The 20,635-nt window shown below is 38.4% G+C and overlaps 1 protein-coding gene across 1 annotated transcript; it reads right to left on the reverse strand.

The window, feature by feature from the left end:
- Positions 1–12,206: 12,206 nt before the first annotated feature.
- LOC122834444 (protein unc-119 homolog B-like) lies at positions 12,207–18,819 on the reverse strand. Its single transcript, XM_044122888.1, has 5 exons — positions 18,398–18,819; positions 16,206–16,319; positions 15,939–16,038; positions 15,636–15,808; positions 12,207–14,011 (listed from the first exon to the last, which is right to left on the reverse strand). Exons 1-5 carry the CDS (start codon positions 18,627–18,629, stop codon positions 13,899–13,901), a joined length of 732 nt encoding a protein of 243 aa, XP_043978823.1. The 5' UTR covers positions 18,630–18,819; the 3' UTR covers positions 12,207–13,898.
- Between the last annotated feature and the right edge of the window lie 1,816 nt (positions 18,820–20,635).

Below are 20,635 nucleotides of genomic sequence, written 5' to 3' on the forward strand. Positions count from 1 at the left end.
TTATTTGTAGCTCTGGCTACAGCCTTCCTCACGAAGAAACGCAATCCCGCAGCATGATGCATGAAACAACTACAGAAAATCCAAATGTTTTTTAATGCAAATTAGCATTTCAAAGAAAAATAAAACAAACCTTTCATGTGTCAAGCATGTTCTGTATCAACTTTTTTTTTGATTAAAAGTAGAGGCGCAGGCTTTGTTACCTTGGTTCTAACTACAGGATGGGCAGCTTATGAGGAAACAAAACCTCATAAGAAGTCAGAAATTGACTCAGTCAGCTTCGCCACATGAGAGAAAAGAGCAAAATTGATCAGTTGAGTGAGTCAAGAGTTTCTACACAGTAATGTAATAAAGCAAAAGGTTTGCATTCCTGATTTTTGTGGGAAGCCATTTGGTTATAAATTTCAGTCATAATGGCAAGGCAAGGCAGCTTTACTTATATAGCACCTTTCAGCCAAAGACAATTCAAAGTGCTTGTACAAGAAAATAAAAACAACAAAAAAACAACATTTTATTGTAATGTTGATATTTCAAAAGCAGTACAAAACAATGCACCTAGAGAGGCACCGTGATCTAAGTCCGATACAATCAAAATAAAACAGCATGAGTTCTTACACAACTAGTCATAAGTTCCCAAATTAAAACAATCAAGACACTAAAATGCAAAAAGTCAAATTAACAATAAGTAAGGATCGATTGTATTGAGTGATCATATAGTATTTGACATGAATGTGTTCGGCCTTGTGTGATAGCAGAGTGGCATCAAGTATTTGTTGGATGATGTTTTTCCAACTGCGTCGCAGTGATCACTTGTTCATCCTCCATCACTCGTCGTTCCTAAAAATAGCTGTGACCACCTTTACACATCCTTCACCCAGTCCTTCATCCGCTCACCTCACCACGGTTCAGTTTCCACCTAAACCCGATTTCCCTCAATAACCCATGTGACAGGCTGCACCAAGCGGCTAAGTGGCAGGCTAGCAGCTTTAGCTCAGAGTGAGGCTCAGCTGAGCAGTTCCAACATGCACCTCACCTTCTGGGACTCGGCTGTATAATGCTGTCTGTAATAGTTATGGCTGTTATTCTTGGACCAGATAAAATGAAAGATGTCAGACCCAAACATTTTTCCCCTCTAAATTCAAACCCAGACTGTATGTGTGCAGTAAGTTTGAGGAGCTAAAATGAGCAGCCCCCCACCCCTATCCACGCCAAATCTCCTACTTTCAGCACCTGACTGAAAGTTTTTAGTTGGGATCAGTGAACATTCCCAGCACCACATGATGATCCGTGCATGTGCCGGTTCTGAGAAGGACCGCAGGGTGTTTGTGTGGCGAGAGGGCGGGGGGCAGGGTCAGGGGGAGTGTGTGACTGGCCTGGTGGACCATGGAGAGAGATCAGTATGTAGGACAGGGCCTCGCTCTCACCGACCTATCCCGGCTTGAGCCGCGGCTGGGCGTGCTAAATTTCTGCATGCATGATCAATGGTGCTGGATGAAAAAAGAGAGGAGAAAGACAGCAGCAGGATGGGGGAGGGGAGAGGAACAAGTTAGGGCACTGTTAAAAGACAGATCGGAGCAAAAAAAAAAAAAAATTATCAGGTTTTTTGTTCTACCAAAGTTAACGCAGTGTCAGTGATTTTTATTCAACCAGCACGCGGTGCAGACAAGCAATGAGAGACTGAGATTTTTTTTTTCTTTCCATCTTGAGAAAGTTTGACTAAGTTGTTTTAAGGGCTTAGGCAACAGTTTTGGCTAATTTAAAAATCTGGCAAAGCTTGCAGGGAAGCAAAATTTACACAACTGCCTGTGTGAGAGTGCGTGTGTTTGTGTGCATGGGTGTGTCAGTGTTTGAGAGAGCTTTTCAGTGCACTCTTTGCACTCCTCTCCCCTAACCCGTCGCCATCCCTCTGTCTTGTCACTCTGCCACCACAGTTGTTTGTCTAATGCAGGTCTTCACTGCTTTTGTTTCCTTGACCACGACCGACCCAGAGCAGGGAACCTTTTGTCAGGGAGCGACCTCTGACCTGTCAGGGCCTGGGACTTGCTCTCCAAGACCCTTGAGGCGGTTTGAAAAAGAGCTGAGGATGGAAGTCCCTAGAAAAGCCTCAGAAAGCAGTTTTCAGGTCAATATATTAACAATGTCAAAGCCTTTATTTAGCTAGAAGGAATTAAGATAAAGCATCTCTTCCTCCGCGGAGTCCTAGTTTAACAGATTCTTTCTTTTCTTTTTGCTTATTTTGTTTTTGTGTTATAAAGAAAGGTTCAATAGCAAAAGGTAAAGAAAATTACAAATATATATATATATTTCATCAGGTAGGATGATTAAGAACAATTATGAAACTTGGCAAGTGGCAGGGCCTAAGGGAAAAGAGGGAAGAAGGGGCTATAAAAATAAATGGTAGCAAGCTGTTTTATAGTCTGATAATTTGTTGATCACGGATTGTTGTTTTTGTATGCTAATAGTACGTTTCTTATGGTGCTGTAAGTCACAGCGTCACAAGATTATGCTAATCATGGTAATTAACATCCATCCATCCATCCATCCATTGTTTTCCGCTTATCTAAAATCGCGTCGTGAAGCAACAGGTCCAGGATTGATCCTTAGACGTCACTCTCCTCCAATCCTGCCTGGACTTGGAATGCCTTGGGATCTTCCAGAATGAGCTGAAGTCTCTCCAGAAAGTTCTGGATCTTGTTACGAGGGTCTCCTCCTGGCGTGGCGTATCCGGAAAACCTCCAAATGAAGTCGCCCAGGTCTGTCTCCTGATCTGACACCCGGACCAGCCACTCTTCGGAGAAAGCTTGTTTGGTACAAGTGGATCCACTTGTACCTGGCGTCTTGTTCTTTTGGTTACGGCCCATTTCTCATGACCACAGGTGAGGGTCACAGAGGGACCAATGAATCAAGAGCTTTGATTTTGGCTCAACTCATTCAAACCGGAGCATTACTGGAGATAAAGCCCCAATCTGTCTCCCCATTTCTTGTTCCACTCTACTGTCACTCATGAACAAGAAGTCAAGATACTTGAGACTTAAACTCAAGGCAGAGATTGACAACCAATCAGTCCACATATTAACTGGAGTAATAAAAAATAGTAGAGGACCTGCGTTGCTGTCACCAGGCTAAGTAAATCAATCCCAAATGTGTGCTACATATAAAAAATAGACATGAAAATGTTTTACAGATAACTGTGTCATCTGCATATAAGTGTACTTCAGATGCCCAAAAATGTTTGGATCAATATAAGATTCTTGCTGTATGATGAACTTGCTTTTTTATGGTGTCACGGTATTAGCACAATAATTTAAAATGAAAATCTATGGAATGTTCTATAGATGAAATAAATCTATAGAACATTAAATCTGGTACTGCGATGCATATTCATAAGGCAGCTAAAATAATTTAATATTTATTACAGTTGCAATAATATTTTTAAAAATACAAAGTACATATCTTCCTAATTTAATGGTGAATTAAAGTAAAAATTGCTATTACGCAGAATATTGCAGCTTTACTCTAAGGTTTCAGAATAGCTTTAGAGTGGTGAAATAACTATGAAATAACTATTAAACAAAATTGTCTTTCTTAAAAATAAGGGAAAGGTATAAATGGGGAAGGGACGGTGTTGTGTTAATATAAGCATCATAAAGCTGGAGTATGTTACTCCAACGCTTCGTCTAGTATCTCATTAAAAGTATTTCAAAACACTGAATCGGTTTGATGTAACATTTGTGCTGGTTTGAATCTGTAACTGTTTGAAACCCTGACTCACCTTGACATCATTAGCCAGCAGGTACATACTCCAAATTCATTTTTTAAAACACAAAATCAAATAGGGATAAATAAATTCTTGGGAAACACCCACAGATTCTGTAAGTGGAATTGATGTGTTATTGTCTAAAGTATAAAACTAAGTTCTGTTAGATCCATTGTTTCTGAACCAGTTCAGGTAAAACTCTCCGAGTCCTATAGAATCATGTCTTTTCCATAGATGACTAAGTAAACAACCGAAAAGGCTGCATGCTCTCTCTCCCTCTCATCTCTGAGAGCCTGAAGCTTTCATTTGAATGCAATTCAAAATGAGTAAAACCAAGTCTGCTGATTAAGCAAGATGGACGAAAACAATAAGTTTTAACAATCCAAAACTCTCTCAAAGTGGAAATCTAGAGGCTTTCTGAAAGCTCTCCGTCTGCTGAGTGTCTTTTTTTTTTCTCCCTTTTTTCACCTGGCAGGTGGCGAGGGGAAGAAATCATTACACGAGAGAGGAGATGGGAGGGAAACAAGCACACCTGCGAATCCGCCAGGAGCTCCACCTCCGTCCTCCAATCACTATCCCGGCATCCCTCAGGGGAGAAGGTGTGGCAGGGGCAGACAGACAAAGGGAGGAGAGAAAGGCAGAGGAAGGAAGAGATTGAAGGGAAGATTTACATGCAACAGTTGACTGGGGTTTGAGTTAACCTTTTATTAATCACAGCCACGCTAAACAAACTAGACTGATGGTGCTGGGAGGCTACGAGAGTGTCTTCCAAAGGTGACTTCCTGCGAGAGCAAACACACCACTGCCTATCTACCTTAATGACACAGGACTATTTCTGTCTGACGGCCGCATGGGGTGGTTGGCAGTAGGGTGGGGAGGGGGAGGCTGAGCACCAGCGGAAATCTGTGCTGTAATACCACACAGACAGACGGCTGGGCGGACAAACCCAAGAACACACACATACACACATACACAAGCAGGCAAGCGACCGGGAGTTACACAAAGGCTTGTGGCTGCAAATCAGCAGAGACCTAACACTTAAAGACAGATTGTCAATACCCCAGTTGCCGCCATGGCGATTGCTGCGAGGATCACAGTTTGGAAAAGGACTGTCTATCCATCACTGTTGCTCTTGGTGCATTATTAACTAGAAGATATCTAATTGTCCTGTATCTCGTGTCACATCTACAGACCTATGCTTGGCATGGCTTGAATTCACAGAACCAAGAAAACGTGTTGAAAAAGTGGAATGTATGGTATCTTGCGGAGCTTGTTGTGATCCTTGAACACATCTTTTTTTCTTTCTTTTTTTTTTGTCATGTAAAAGTCACATACTTGAAAGCATTTCATTTGGATTTTCTATAAAACACAAACACGAAGTGCTGCATAAACGTGAAGTAAACAGAAAATCGTGGCCTTCCTGATGTAACTGCCTAAATCAATTTTTGCCAAAAGTGATTTTGGCAAAAGCAAAACAAAAAAAAAACAAAAAATCACTTTTGCCAAATGAATAACTTCAACCATTATTTTAGGAACGTCGTAAATTGCTTCTTTTTTTTCTATACACACAGAAGTCTACAAAGTGTAGCATGAATTTAGAGTCAACAGCTTATAGGAACAAGTCTTTTGAGGCTCTTTAAATTTTGACCAGCTAGGGAGTTATAGCAGTGGGACTGGATGAAGAAGGGCTTTTTTCAAGTCTTGCTGCAGATTCTCATGGATTTTCTTCTCTGGGCTTTAACTAGGCCTGTCTAACACATAAATTTTGATCTGGTGTACATCTGGTCGTGTGTTTAGGGAAGTAGTTCTGATTTAAAGTAAGCTTCTATCATGTTCTATTGTCTTTTACAGCCTCTAATGAATTGGCCTGCACAGGATAGACTTATATGTGACTCATTCTGTCTTAACATAAACTCTGTCTCTGCCAACTACAAGCATCCCCACAGCATGACACTAACATTACTATGTGAGGTTGTCATTACGGTGCGCTCAGGGTGATTTTTACGACCAGAATACCTTCTTCCATGTGCAATGCTGTGTCTCCCACATGGCTTGAGGCTTCCTGTTGTATACCTTGGCCTTCCTGACGTTCTTTGTTAACCAATGTTCTCTCACAAACCTCTGACGCTTTCACAGAACTGCTGCAATTACACACTAACTGGGTGATTACAGGAAGCCTTTCCTCACACTGGGTTTTAATTAGGATACATCATTGTAACAAGGGGTAATATAAACATGCACGCCACACTTTTCGGTTTTTAAAAATTTGTATAAAATTGAGGAAAGCATCAGTAATTTTTCTCCCACGTCACAATTAATATGCCATGTGAAATCCCACTAAGACGCACTGATGTCTGCGGTCGCAATACGATAAAATGTGGAAAAGTTCAAGGGGAATACCTTTGCAAGCCACTGCATGATCTCACGCTGCGTTTGAAAAGGGTAGCTGCGATTATAAATGAGGTGTATTCTTTTTCACGTGGAGGCTGATGCTTACTCATATTTACAGTAGACGCCTCATCCGACCTCTTCCGGTGGGAAACCGATGAAGTCACGGGGCAAGTGTTGGGAATCGCACAACTGCACACACAGATGGAGTCACGACCGTCCCCGAGACCATCGTCATCGTGCTGACCTAGAAGACAAGGCAGCACGGTGACTCATCGGTTCTTTTGCGGGTGATGTCGCTCGAACACATGATGGAGCTCACACCAGGGCGCCGGAGCAGGGTGGGAGCGAGGCAGAAAGAAAGTGAAATCAGATACAGGAAGAGAAAATAAGGAGGAGGATGAGTGTGAGCAGAGAAGCTTGGTTGGATTGATGGATGGATGGATGGAGGTGGGGACTGTGAAGGGGGGGAACAAGAAGTCCATACAAGCTGCTTCTAAACACACTCCGTGTATCTCTTTTAATCCTTTTTCCACTCCCCCCTCCATTTCTTTTCATGGGACCTATCATCACCATTCCTAGGTTCTATTTATAGGACACCACTGTCCCCTTGTCCCCCCTTCCTATGTGCAGTGTGTGTTCATGTGTGTGTGTGTGTGTGTGTGTGTGAGAGAGAGAGAGAGAGAGAGAGAGAGAGAGAGAGAGAAGAGTGTGTGAATGTGTGTGAGAGAGAAAGCATGTGTCTGTTTTAAGGAAAACCTGAAGAAAGCATTGTCTCTAAGTCTTAATCTCAGAGTGATTTGACTCATTGAACAGAATCTAGGCGGAAGCCAGGTGTGTTTGTGTGTACATAAAAGGAAGGGTTAAATGAGCTCAATTCATCCCACCTTTCCTGTCGTTTCCGGCATGCATGCGTGTGCGTGTGTGTGTGTGTGTGTTGACTCTTAACTGACTCCTAAAATGTAAACCACAAAGACCTGGAAATACACAAATCACTCCTGGAAAGTATTTGTGTTGGGGTATTTTTTTATTATTATTTATTTTTTGCTTTGGCTGGAGATGTGCCTGTACATGTGCCTATGCTAATTCTGAAGCGTTGGACGGGAAACGCTGATATTCTTTTTATACCATCGCGCAGTTCGGTGCTCAACAGCTGTTCAGACGAGCGCTGCGGCATGCAGGCCCTTCCAGCCTGATGGAGGGCTGTGGTTATTGATTTATGAGCCCTGGTTTGTGGTCTAATCACCAACTGACACATTTGGTCATCACACTATAAACTATTAGTTAAGGCAGACACGCCATTAGCACTTGCAGTGAATAATGGACCACCTAAATAAATATCTAGGCGTTTCAAAGAGATGAATTGATGCTGTAAGTACAGTTGAAACCTAATTTTAATTTTTATTTATTTTTGATTAAAAATTTACATTTAGCCAGACTAAGTTTTTCCTGGTTTAGGTCGGCTAAGATTATAAAACACAATAAGAGATTTCAATCATTTCTTTTCACATCACATCATTTTGACAAAGAATAAATTATGATGTCGTGACTTTGAAAGCTGCTGGTGAGTGAAATACGGGCACACCTGTAGATATATTTTAAGACACATTTTAAATAAACTGCTTTGTTATGCGTCTTTACTGCAAAATAACTAAAAAAGTCAACAAAAGCCTGACTTGTGGCCTCCACTATAAGATTGGCCATCTTCAGGAAGGAGATACACTAACCACAGCAGTGACCCTAACGACAGCCTCCAATTAGCTACGAAGTGGTTTAACAACAACAAAGTCAATGTTTTGGAGTGGCCATCATCACAAAGTCCTGATCTCAGCCCGCTGAAATTTTGAAAAAGGCGAAGCAGGTTACAAACCTGACTCGGTTTCACCAGTTCTGTTGAAAGGAATGGGCCAAAATTCCAGCAAGAGATTTGATAAATTGAAAATACCTGATAGATTAACTTACTAGTTACCTTCACATTGAAAAAATATTCGGTAACCATTGCTGATCTAAAACAAAAAATTTTACTCCGATTTAATGTCAGTCACTGAAAAAAAGGTTTAGACAGTGGAAGAACTAATATACTAGACCGGGGGGGAAAGAAAGTTTTAAAATGTAAGGTGCACAGCAAGTGTATCAAAGATTAAATGTCAGACATACTAATATTAACTTGTGACGGTTTAAAGTTTTTTTATTTAAAAAAATTTTTTTTTAATGGTGCCAGACAGGTATTCCCCCGGAGAGTTAAGATATGCAAAGTTATTTTACTTTTATATTTTTTAAAACTGGTCAAACAACAACCATACACTTCAAAGCTTTTGACCATTTCATACAACGGACAATAATAATTATTATAAAAATAATAATAATAATAGGGGACATTGGGATTTTTTATATATATATATATAAAAAATATATATATATATATATAAAATATATATATATATATATATATATATATATATCATAGGTTTGTGGTATATATATATATATATATATATATATATATATATATATATATATGTATATATATATATATATATATATATATATATATATATATATATATATATATATATATATATATATATATATATATATATATATATATATATATATATATATATATATCATAGGTTTGTGGTGCATTTCTATCCCAAAGAAAATGATATAAAACTTAAGATATTTCACGAGATATAAACATGCATGGAAAGACCTTACGAAAGCTTTATATTATAGCAGAAGTATGATGGCCACTGTATAAAAGGCTTACAGTATTCACTTATGCCGCAATAACTAACCAGTACATCATTGAGAGAGAACGCAAAACCTTTTGCGAGGTAATGCAAAAGTTTTGCGAAGTAACGCAAAAGTATTGCGAGGGAACGCAAAAGAAAAGAAAATTCCCCAGGATCCTCAGGGGGCTCCGTAGGTTGTCACAAACTTACCTTCCTAAAACGTAAAAAAGACAAAAAAAATTAGAACTTCATTTAAATTTGTAAACATAATGCAACTTTCTCTAGTCAGATTCAGTTTTAATGTTATATATAATAATTACAAAGTGCACCCACACTATTTTAAACATAATTTCAAAAACCACACACGTACCAAAAACATATAATACTTATTAACAGGACTATGACCTAAAGAGGCCACCTTTTCTATTTGCCAGGAAAATAAAATGTTAATCATTGTAAGATCCAGAAATGTAATCTCCTCAACTGCTACCCCCAGCAGCCTTTTGGCATGCAGCCCATGTAATCACACTTCCGCTACCGTGTGCTTTCCTCTTTAGAGCATGTGTTTGCTGCTTTGGCACCCAACTGACTTGGAAGAAACCTTTCCCCGCCGAGCTAAATGTGTTGGAGTAAATATATTAATGTGGTTTTTAGACAAGTATAATCCCGCAGTTTACAGCAGTATTTTCAACACCGTTATGTAATCTGAGCCGAACTGTGAACTGTTGCAGAAAGTTTTACTTCTAATCCCTTCTTTTGTGTAAAGTTTAAACCACAGGACTGCCGAGGCTGAATTGTGAAAGTAGTTCAATGTTTATGTTATCGTCGTAGGAGCCTTTCCAAAGCAGCATATTTATTTACTCGGGATTTATTTATTGAATTACTGATTCCTGTCATTTTGGCGTCTTTTCTTATCTCTCAGTATAATTTTTTATGCTTCTTTTCTCTGGGTTCAACATGGAACTCACAAGTACATTACTTGGAGACACTGGCTTTAATAACCATGATTAGAACACATGAATACAAAACATCGGTTTTAATTTAATTTAGGAAGATTGTCAGTAAAGACAATAGACAGCAGGAACATTTAAAAAAATAAATAAATAACAGAACCCTTTTAACTGATTAGATTACAGATCTGATACAAATGTAACATTATTTACTTCCATTGTGTTCTTTATGTTATTACGTCTTTTGCGTTACGTTTTCACATATTCATCAAATACTCTATGTTATTGCACACAATGAGAGATTGTAGGATTTTTCTGTGGAGTGCTTCCTAAAAATGACCCTTCACTTACTGTTTTTCTTTCATTTTAAGTATCTAAGATTTATGCTTTGTGGCAGTTTTGTAGTCCGGAAACAAAAAAAAAGCAAAGTTGAGAGCTTAGTCCCAAAAAGAACAAGTAAACATGATTTCTTGATCCTGGTGTTGCATTGTACTGTGACATTGTACATGTCAGAGCAGCTCCAAAAAAATCACTTATTTCTGCTGTAAAATTGAAAACTTTGTTCACTTCCTGTTTGCATAACCTCACAGCCGCAGCTGCAACAACACACTCACAGTCTGGGACATCTCAGTGGGTCATCAGAAGTTGCCTTTTATCTCAAAACCCAAAATGCGACTGAATAATACAGGTTGCATGTAGGTGCTGTAAAGCACCAGAGAAAGATGACAGGTGGGCTAGGTGCCCACAAGGGCCAGTTATGGGGAGATTGTTAGGATTTAGATGAAAAAGAGATGAAGGAAAACATCATACAAAGAGGAGCAACAGGAATAAAATGAGGAAGAAAGAGCAAATAAAAACAGAGGGTGTGTGTATCGTCATTGTGTGTGTGTCTGACTGTGTATGTGTGTGCAGCTGTGCCGAGTCGGAGCGAAGGGAGGCGTGAGCAGAGGGGGTCCATTGTGGGTCTTTGTGTGGCTCAGATTGTCCTCTTCTCTGGGAAAGTGGAAACTCAACACTTCTCTCCTGAGGTCTGGTTACCAGGTGAGAGAAGAGGAAAGAAAAGAGAGAGGCAGAGAGAGAAAAACAGAGCGAGAGTGAGAGCTGCATAGGTGTGGAGAGAAACAGACACGGAGAAGGGCAGAGGAGACTGGAAGAGTCGGAGCATGGGAAGTAAAGGAATAAAAAAAAGAGAGAAAGAGCAAAACAACGAGAATAAAAATAGAAAGACTGGATTTTAGTCTCATATAGCCAGTTATAATAAACATCAGAACACAAGTTCTGATGTTTATTTTAAAACATAAGTTGTTCACAGTCTTTTACCAATTCTATTCTGTCCAGAGGGAAATATTCCCATCTATTAACACTAACACATCACTATCAGCATAAGCATAACAATAATTGCAATAATTACATTATTTTAAATTCTATGTATAATAATAATAATAATAATAATAATAATAATTATTATTATTATTATTATTATTATTATTATTATTATTATTATTATTATTATTTATTATTATAATAATAATAATAATTATTATTATTATTATTCTAATTATTATTATAATAATAATTATTATTATAATTATTATTATAATAATAATAATTATTATTGTTATTATTATTATTATTATTATTATGGAAATGTAAAAGGAAGTACAAAATAATTATTTAAAACATCCAAATAGAAAACATATACATTAATTCTGACCTAAAATTATTCTGATTTATTATTATTTCTTCAGTGGTTTCTTCCAGAAAAGTGTAAAGTGTTGCTGTTGTAAAATACCTCCCCCGAGTGGCCATTTGTGAAAACTCAATGTCCCCACAAAAAGCATCTTTTAAAAAATCTTTCTGGGAAAATCTCAAGAGGTTCATAAAAATTTTCGAATTTCTCAAATAATGCTTGTTTTAATCACATAAATTAACATTTTCTGCAGCAAACAACATTTCTCAAACTACAGGATAGTAGCCATGTAGCCTGATGCAGACATTTTGCTAGCACATGTCGAACTTGGTACTGTTTTAATTATTGTTTACTATCAAACATTGACAAAAACATCATTTTAAAACCAATTTAAATAGGGCCTACTCCTAAAACCAACTTTATCGAAGACGTAGCTCAATACAGAGGCTTTAAGGTCACTAGCAAGCTAATTTTCCATCAACAACTTATCTTTCTTTGCCCTTCTTTTCTCTGTACTTTTTTATACCATTGTTTTGCCTACTTTCCTTGATATTGAAAGTTTCAAATTAAATGAAATCTTTGTTCATATCAAACATATTAAAAACATATTTCGGGACAGGAAAAAAAAAATTCTCCTTTGGTTTAACTTTTCCCCAGCATGGGAAATGAAACAATCAGAACACATAATGTATCTGAAAATGTCTATTTATTGACTCAGTTCTTTTTCTCTTTTTACAAACTATATGTATTTATTTTTATATATATATATATATATATATATATATATATTTTACAAACAACTTAAGCCCCAAACACCAACATTTTAACAAAGCATAAAGAGAAAATACAACAGTACACGTTAAAGAAAACAGGAAACAAATCAATTTTCCAACATTTGACAATTTGTCTTTTGTGGTAACTTTAAAATTTTAAGTTACCATCAGATATAAAATAATATCTGAGCTACTATTACTAGAACAAGATTGAAAATGGACATAGTTCTGTTTGCTTACCTGTTACAAAACCACAAGAAGAAAAGACAGAATGTTGATAGTGAAGGTGAAAACAACTCAAAATAATTTTTTAAGAAAAAAAACTTTAATTGGTTTACCAAGAAAATCTGTAAAAACAGGAAAAGGGGAAAAAATGTGAAGCAGAATAAAATAAACAGAAAAAGGGACGCAATAAAATGTTAAAAAATGCGTAAACAAGCTGCTTTGATAAAACAGTAGTTTCACGATTTTCTCTTTTCTTCTTCATACACACTTTCAACACTTCGACTCATCATGAAATTAATATTTGTCTTCATCACTGTTCAAGTTAATTCTTGATATTTAAAACATTCTCGAATGAGGAACATTTTTTTAACACTCCATCACTTTGAAACAAACAAACAAACAAAATCTCCAACATTTACTTAATCGCTCAAATGAATCTTGGTACATTTTTTTTTTTTATTACATATATTTAAATCATACCATCACATGCATCATGATATCAACACTTTGTAAAACAGGAAGGATTTTTACTTTTTCTTTTTTTTTTTATCTAAAACAGTTTTTTTGCTTTTTTTTTTACAGGTCATCATAAGAATTAAAGCAGAGTTAGCTGTTACCTGATCTTGTTTCATGTTACAATCAAACAGGCTTAAATTTAAAAGAAGGGGAAAAAAAAGCAACCCCTTTGATGAGACTCGGCACTAGTGTGGACGTGTCTCTTTGTGTAGAAATGAAAGGGATGCAGAGAGGAGAATGCAGGAGTAACCGCGTGTGTTTGACATGAGTGTTTTTTTTTTTTTTTTTGTGGATGGTTTCTCTTTTTCACCCCCTCCTCTCTCCCCTGATGTTGTCTGGAGTGGATTGTGGAGGCGGCAGCTCTGATAACAGCTGCTTCTGACAAACACTATGGGTGCCACTTGGGGATTGAGTGTGTGTGTGTGCGTGTTCACATGCGTGTGTGTGTGTGTGATTTCTATAGTAGCTGGGACACTTAAAAGGAGTCTTATTATCCATCCAATAGCTGTTTGACCTGTTTTAAACACATGTTACACAGCCACTAGTGATTAGCCCTCTTTTTTTTTTTAAGTATCAAAGAAATCTGTCGATATTTAAAACTAGACAAATGAAGCAATACGGAGTTTCTTCCTATTTGTACGTCAGAGTCAGGACTACCGTCGACTTCCAGCAAAACAAAGCGCGCTGAAAGTGAAACAAACGACTGGCGTCGAGGCTTTACAAACACGAGAGGCCGCTCGAACGCGGCTGCAGGAGTGTGTGCACGGGTGAACGCTTTGAGCTGAATGTTCTGCATTATGCATGCGCGTGTGTACATGTCTGTCAACAGATGTGAGCAGCGGATGCCGCATGCCGGGGCGCCAGCTATCATTGTCCTCCGTTGTAGGCGTAGTCCGCCTTGTTGTGCATGACCAGTCTGTTGTCGACAAAATAGAAACTGTCCGACCGCGTTTCATACGGACACTCCACCATCTGACGAACTGCAAGACAGACAATATGTGCATGTCAGCGAACCAGCATTGGCGTTTTCGCCTCAAATGAAACTGGATTTTTTCTTTTTTTTTGTTTTCGTTTCTCTTACAATCTTAGAGGACATTTTCAGCCCTCCTCATTACTTTCTTGATTCGGTGAGAACATGTTAGCTAAGCGAGAATAGAATATGTTAAAAGATTTGCCTGTATAAGCCACATCTTGACATCACTTGTCTGCAGATACGTCTGTTGGGCTCAGGCTTTCAATACAAGTGCAAAAATCAGAGGATGCCTGGCTGGCCGGCTGGCTAGGAAACAAGCATATTTAGACAAAGGGATACATGTCTACCATTCCAAATGTAGTTCACAACAATGTGGTTCCATATTTATTCGGTTCCATAAAATCAAATTCCACATTTTTCCAAACTGTGTAGGAACTGTCTATGCGCAGCGGACCGTAACTGCAATCAGGTTAGTTCTTGGGAAAATTGAATTTGGCTCATTTGAAAACAAACAACATGACAAAACAGACTGATGCGCTTCATTTCATTACTTTAAAGTTGTGAATTATTTTGCATTTTCGTCACTGAAACCTGCGGTTTCGACAGGCGTGATGAACTCTTGTCAATCTGCTCTTCCACAGCCTGTACTTTTAAGTTTTATCTTGGAATGCACTATTGCAACATTAGCTTTACTTATATCCAATCACCAAAGATTATAAAAAAAAAAAAATGTTGGTCATTCCAAAGTTCTAAATAATATGACAAGCAACAGACTAAAAGTGAAGCCTGTGATTTGCAGAGATTGTATTTCACAGAAGAATCATGATGCTCATCTGTTGCCATCAGCTGGTTCACCGCATCAATCCTGTTTGCGATGTGAATAAAACCGTTGAGAACTATTTGCTCCAAATGTGTCCAACGTCTTTTCAACAAAGGAGCCAAAATCCTAAGTATGTTTTACATAACAAGAAGAAGAAGTTGAACAACCATTTGGTATTTTTTGAATGTTTGCACACTCTAGAGCTTGAGCTCGGGGCGTTATTCTATTATCATTTATCATGACACATTTCTTATCATGATAAGAGTTTTGATTTATCGTTGTGACGGTAAATTCCAATTCATTTGTTAGCTTTACTATTTCCTCCACTGTTCCTTCAATGAGAGCGCCAATACATATCTGTAAATTTGAAAATATGATCAAGTGCAGCTGCTGTGTTCAGTTTAGAAATATAAATCATATTTCTATGCAAATGGGAATGCTTTTCAAGAGCAGTGTTTGTGTTTGTCCCATGCAGACACAGCCATACAGCCACCTAAGAAAAAGTCATAAATTGTTCCCACCATCGCTCTTACCATTATCACAGCTTTTTTTTAAAAACAAAAAACTATGGAAATCAGTTCTGTACTTGCTTGCATGAAATAATATCTGATTTCTGCGAGAAAAAACAAAACAAAATCAAAGCTTGTATGATCATCTCTAAAGAATAAACTACAAAAATACTTCATCATTTCATTGTACCTGTACAAGTCCAAGCCTGCTGTACTCAGCTCAGCTCTCCAATACTCATCTTCTATCAAAGGTAAAAACGGTCAATTGTTGTTTTTTGTTTTTTTTTGTCAACAGGACTCACCCAGGGTCTCGGAAAGCTGGGGGAACTCGTAGATGTGTTCACAGGTGTTACGGCTGCTTGGGATGCAGAAGCCGAAGTCAAAGTCGAAGCTCTTGAGCAGGTGATCGCGAAAGTAGTGCCTCTCGATCATGCGGAAGTTGCTGAGGGGCCGGTTGCCGACTGTGAATTCCACCCTGATCGAATGGAGAACAGAAAAGCTGAGACGTCGCAGCTGTAAAATGTCATCATCGTCGGCGCACGCCGAATAAAAATAAAGGAACACAACGCTTGATTGCTTTCAAGCTGCATGTGTGAGTCACTCACGTAGCTCCCACAGTCCTCAGTCGCAGGAAAGCCGGTGTAAACTGGTAGCGAACAAATCGACCCGCCGTGCCGTCTCCTTCGCTGTGCTCCTCATCGTCGTCTGACAGCAAAAACAACACAATTTGCAGCACAATACACAGGTTTGGGGTTAAATTTCCAAACAGGCTGTGACCTAGTTGTTGCTGTCAGAGGAGCCAAGCCATCTATTTTTAAGTGAAACCGAACAGAAATAGAAAGAGCAGTGCAAAGAGCAGTGAAATATAGTACCTGAATGCGGAGGTTTGGCAATCTCAAACAGAACGGTGTTGGTTTCCAGGTCTCTGATTTTAAAACGCACAAAGTCAATGTTGTAAATGTTGTCTTCAGGTTTGCAGAGGTATCCTGCAGCCAAAACACACAGAGGACAGGAGTTGCGATGTTTGGATAAAAACAAGCAAATGTAGCAACAATATCTATAGGAATAAATCAGACAAAACACCTCTGACTCAGTTAGGATTACAAAAAATATCTCTGTCGCTAAATGCCAAGATAACGAGAAAGGGATTTGTTTTGATAATCCATTTCCTTAGTATGTGGTCGGCCTTTTACGTCTTCTGATTTGGCTCAAATGTCTCAGGTACTGGAAACAAGTCTCTGACAATAGTTTACTGGAATGTTGGCCCAATCCTCTTGAAGCACCTTTTCTGCTTTGCCTTCAAGTTTGCATTGTTGTTGGAATGGGGTCTCAGTTAAGACCACCTGAAAACACTGTGTCATCCTTATACCGCTTTGAAACTAAATGTGTTGTGCTTAGTGCTTAGTGAAGATGTTGTCTCGCTATTTATGGACACTCTTTCCTTACGATGCCAAACAGCATGATGCAGCCACCCCTGTGCTTCACAATTGCACGGTATAAACGTCAACCTTTTTCAACCAAACAGACTAACAACTTAAATTTTAGATTAATCAAATCACAGAAAACTCAGAGACTTCAACTCTGAGTGTAGACTGTAATCTGGCTTTTCATGCTGATTTTGAGGGTTTCTCTCTTAGTGGTCTTTGCAGTCCATATGAGAACATAATTTATGTCATCGTGGAAAATGGTACCTGCCAGGCTCGGTCAGCATTTTCACACCAAAACACATTCCTCTCTGGAACACATAATAGTCTCACACTCACAGTCTTTATACTTGTATATAAATGTTTAGAACCAGCAACCAGGACGAGTCAGACTTATGGAAGTCCATAATTTTCTCTCTGATATCTTGCTCGATTTCTAATTACGTCACACAGTAAAAATGCAATCAAAGGTGGGCCTCCGATTCGCTCAAATGTTCTAAATGAGCCTACCGAAACCTGAGCAAAGGCATCAATCACTAATCACTATCTAGGCTTTCTCGGATTGTTTACAGGCAAAGAAACCTTAATGTACACAGCCTGTACCGCACTGAAAATCAAATAAAATTATGTTTAAACACAGCCACGCTGACATATGAATCTACAGTAATAAAGCCATAAAAGAGAGATAAGAAAACCTCTGAGGCTAATGTCTCATTGTTATGGCATTACAGTGAACAAAAGGTACAGGACAAGGGCTCCAGAGCTGCAGACATTAGCCGAAGACAAAATTGAAATGAGCAGTGTTTGTTGATATTATGGTAGCCAGAAGTATTCCTTCAATGTAGCATACAACATAGAATTTCGTTGAAGGCATAACAAAATATATTTTTTAAGTCTTATTTATTTTTCAATTTATTCAGTTTTTCTCCCTTCATTGTACACACATATCTAAATGACTTTAATAACCCATTTTTCAGCTAAATTAAATGCTACCTTTGTTATTTTCGTTCTATTGTTTTATTTGTTCTTAAGCCTAAGTAAAAAGACATGTAAGAGTACTTTTTTTTATATTACAATAAAGAGAAGTGTAGTACTCTAAAGGCCTCTGACTCCTTGAATAGTAATAGTACAAGATGATTCTTCTTTATGGTTGCGTTTATCACAGAACAGTCACTGAAAATAAGCACCGGTACACACCTTGCAGTTAATAACATTTCAATGTTGTCTCCACAGCTTCAAAAGCTGTAAATGTAGGCCATGACATAAACAGACTTAACCATGATAGTGTATAGCACAGAGAGGGCCTCGCTGCTCCAAGACTGGCTGTTTTCATCTTTAAACATGACAGTATGTATGATTTCACCACAACCCACAGTACAGCACAAATAAAGTTATTACACTGTCATAATTGCTCCTATTAACATACACGCCCACTGTCTTCTTCATTAACTGTTTAAATATAGAAACAGTGAAGATTACCTATGACGAAAAAGACTTGTATGTGTTTCTAATAATGCCATTGTAATGAGATACAGTGGATCATAGCTCGTTCCCTTGTCTCCGTTTTTAAATTATCGGTATTTACGCCCTGTTTTTCTGTAATTCAGCAAGTCTCGCACGCAATGAAAGCGACCCCAAACCTCTCGTAGCAACTCGCAGTCCCAGAACATCCTCCGGAGAGATGTGCCCACTCTTCGTCCGCAGCTCTTCCTCCGTCACGGGCCTGCTCTCCACCTGGCTTCGCCGGGACTTGAGCCTCTTCAAGACGCCTCCGCCGGGCTTGCGGTCCCGCGTAGGGGCAGCAGAACCGTGCCCGCCGCTGGAGACATTTTCAGCAACAGGCGCGTCGCTGCGGGCTTTGGCTCCGCTCATCGCTGCTGACTGAGTCTGTCTCGGCTTCACCTGCGTCTTCAACCCGACGAGCGCCTGCTCTTCACTCCCTTCCTCTAACAAAACGCTGGAAGAAGAAGCGGAGGACGAGGAAGATGGCGTCGCAGATGTCGAATGTCGAGATAACTGTCGGTGAACCGTCAAGCTCTTGTTTTTGTAAGCACATGCTGTACGGTTGCCATGACAACTGGTTCTATGAGCGCTGAGGATGTAGAAGCGCTATCTGGTAATGTCCACGAGGGGGCGAGAGAATGCAGGAAATGAAGGATAAACCAATCAGTCAATCAAATAGAATCTATTAGTTCTAGTTCAGTTCTTATTTCTAATTATTTTGAACTTTCAAATTGACGTTGATAATCAATAACTACCTAGTAAACACATCTGATCCTTTATTCCAGTGGTGCTCCAAGTTTTTATCATGTAGGGCAAAATTTTTTAAGTAAGTAATTAGGCCTGAGATGTAATAAAGCAAATAGATTACAACATCCAAAGTAATTGTAAGTTTCGAGGGAACTAGTCTAACCCTGCTCTTTTGGAAATGTTTATATCTTTAAATTTATAGTGTATTATAAATATTTAGATAGACAGACAGATATTTTTTGTTTTAGTGATTTCTAACTATAGATTTAGTATATCTGATATAGTGTGATACACTTAATTGTTAATTTTGAATTAATTAATTGGAATAATGGAAATCATTTAGCACATTTAGAATTTTATTTACTTCTTTATGTTTCAGTGATTGCTAGTAGATCAACCATGTTGCCTTGGTTACATAACACATCCACACCTCAGGTCAACCAAATGTTTCCTCACCCTTTGAATGACCCAAGAGGTCTCCTTGGTTTTAAGATTTCCTGAGAGCTTGTTCCCCCGTTTCCTTCTCCCAGGCCCATAAAAGCAATGTAAATTAACGTTGTAAAGGCTCAGGTGTCATGCAAATTCGTGTTTACTGTGTGTGAGGCCTGACGGGCAGTTCCTGTTCTGACGCCCCAGGTAGCCTCAGCAACATCCACAAAAGCGCAGCACAGATCCAATTCCTTTTCACTGGTGAGTAAAGTGGCTTTTCTCTTCAATCAGAACCCGTTCATCCAGTCCATTGAAAACCAAACTACAGGCACGCTGAATATTCATAGACACAACTTCTGTTTAAACTTTTCAAAATAAGGGCCACAGTTATATATATATATATATATATATATATATATATATATATATATTTTTTTTTTTTTTTTTTTTTTTTTTTTCATTCAGACTCAGCAAGAGCAGAAATGTTAGCGGTGGTTAAGAAAGACTGACCATTCATTGTATTTTGTGTGTTATGGCAGGAGTTACGTATATCACCGTTATAACGCCACTGGGAGGGCTGTCAACTAGTTTTAGAAAAGTGTTTATAGAATTATGTGACTATTCATTTTTACGAGGTTTTGTGAGGTCAGGGGCAAGATGCATGTATGTATGCTGGGAGCAAAAGTTTATTTCTCTGAATTCAGCTATATCCCCGCCGCTGAAAAACAACACGGAACAACAATCCTTTTCCACCTAAACGTTACAAGTACTCATTGCAGGAGAAAAGCACCAAACTGTCTGTCAAATCTTCATATATATTAAATACAGTACATTATGCTTCACTTGAGTGACACATTCAAATGCATTAAACTATAAACTAGACTAACTACTTTTTTCGGCTTTATTATATTTTTGTTTCCTTGTTGAGAAGACGTGATAAACTACACATTGTTGGTATGGCACAAAATTTACATTTCAGAAATGTTTGCTCTTTTCTATTTTTTAATAGTGAATAACAATGTTATCAGGCATAATATCTCAGTCAGAACACTTCATCAGTCATAGTGGCCATTGTGTGATTAAAAATATAAACAAACCTTTATAGCTCTTTGTTGAGTGTGTTCAGTAATAGTTCGCACTTTTAGGGGCGACTTTCCTTTTAGCTTCTCCCTTTTAGTCCACACAAACAACTGGGACGC

The sequence above is a fragment of the Gambusia affinis genome, linkage group LG07 (assembly GCF_019740435.1).
Source record: "Gambusia affinis linkage group LG07, SWU_Gaff_1.0, whole genome shotgun sequence".
NCBI lineage: Eukaryota > Metazoa > Chordata > Actinopteri > Cyprinodontiformes > Poeciliidae > Gambusia > Gambusia affinis.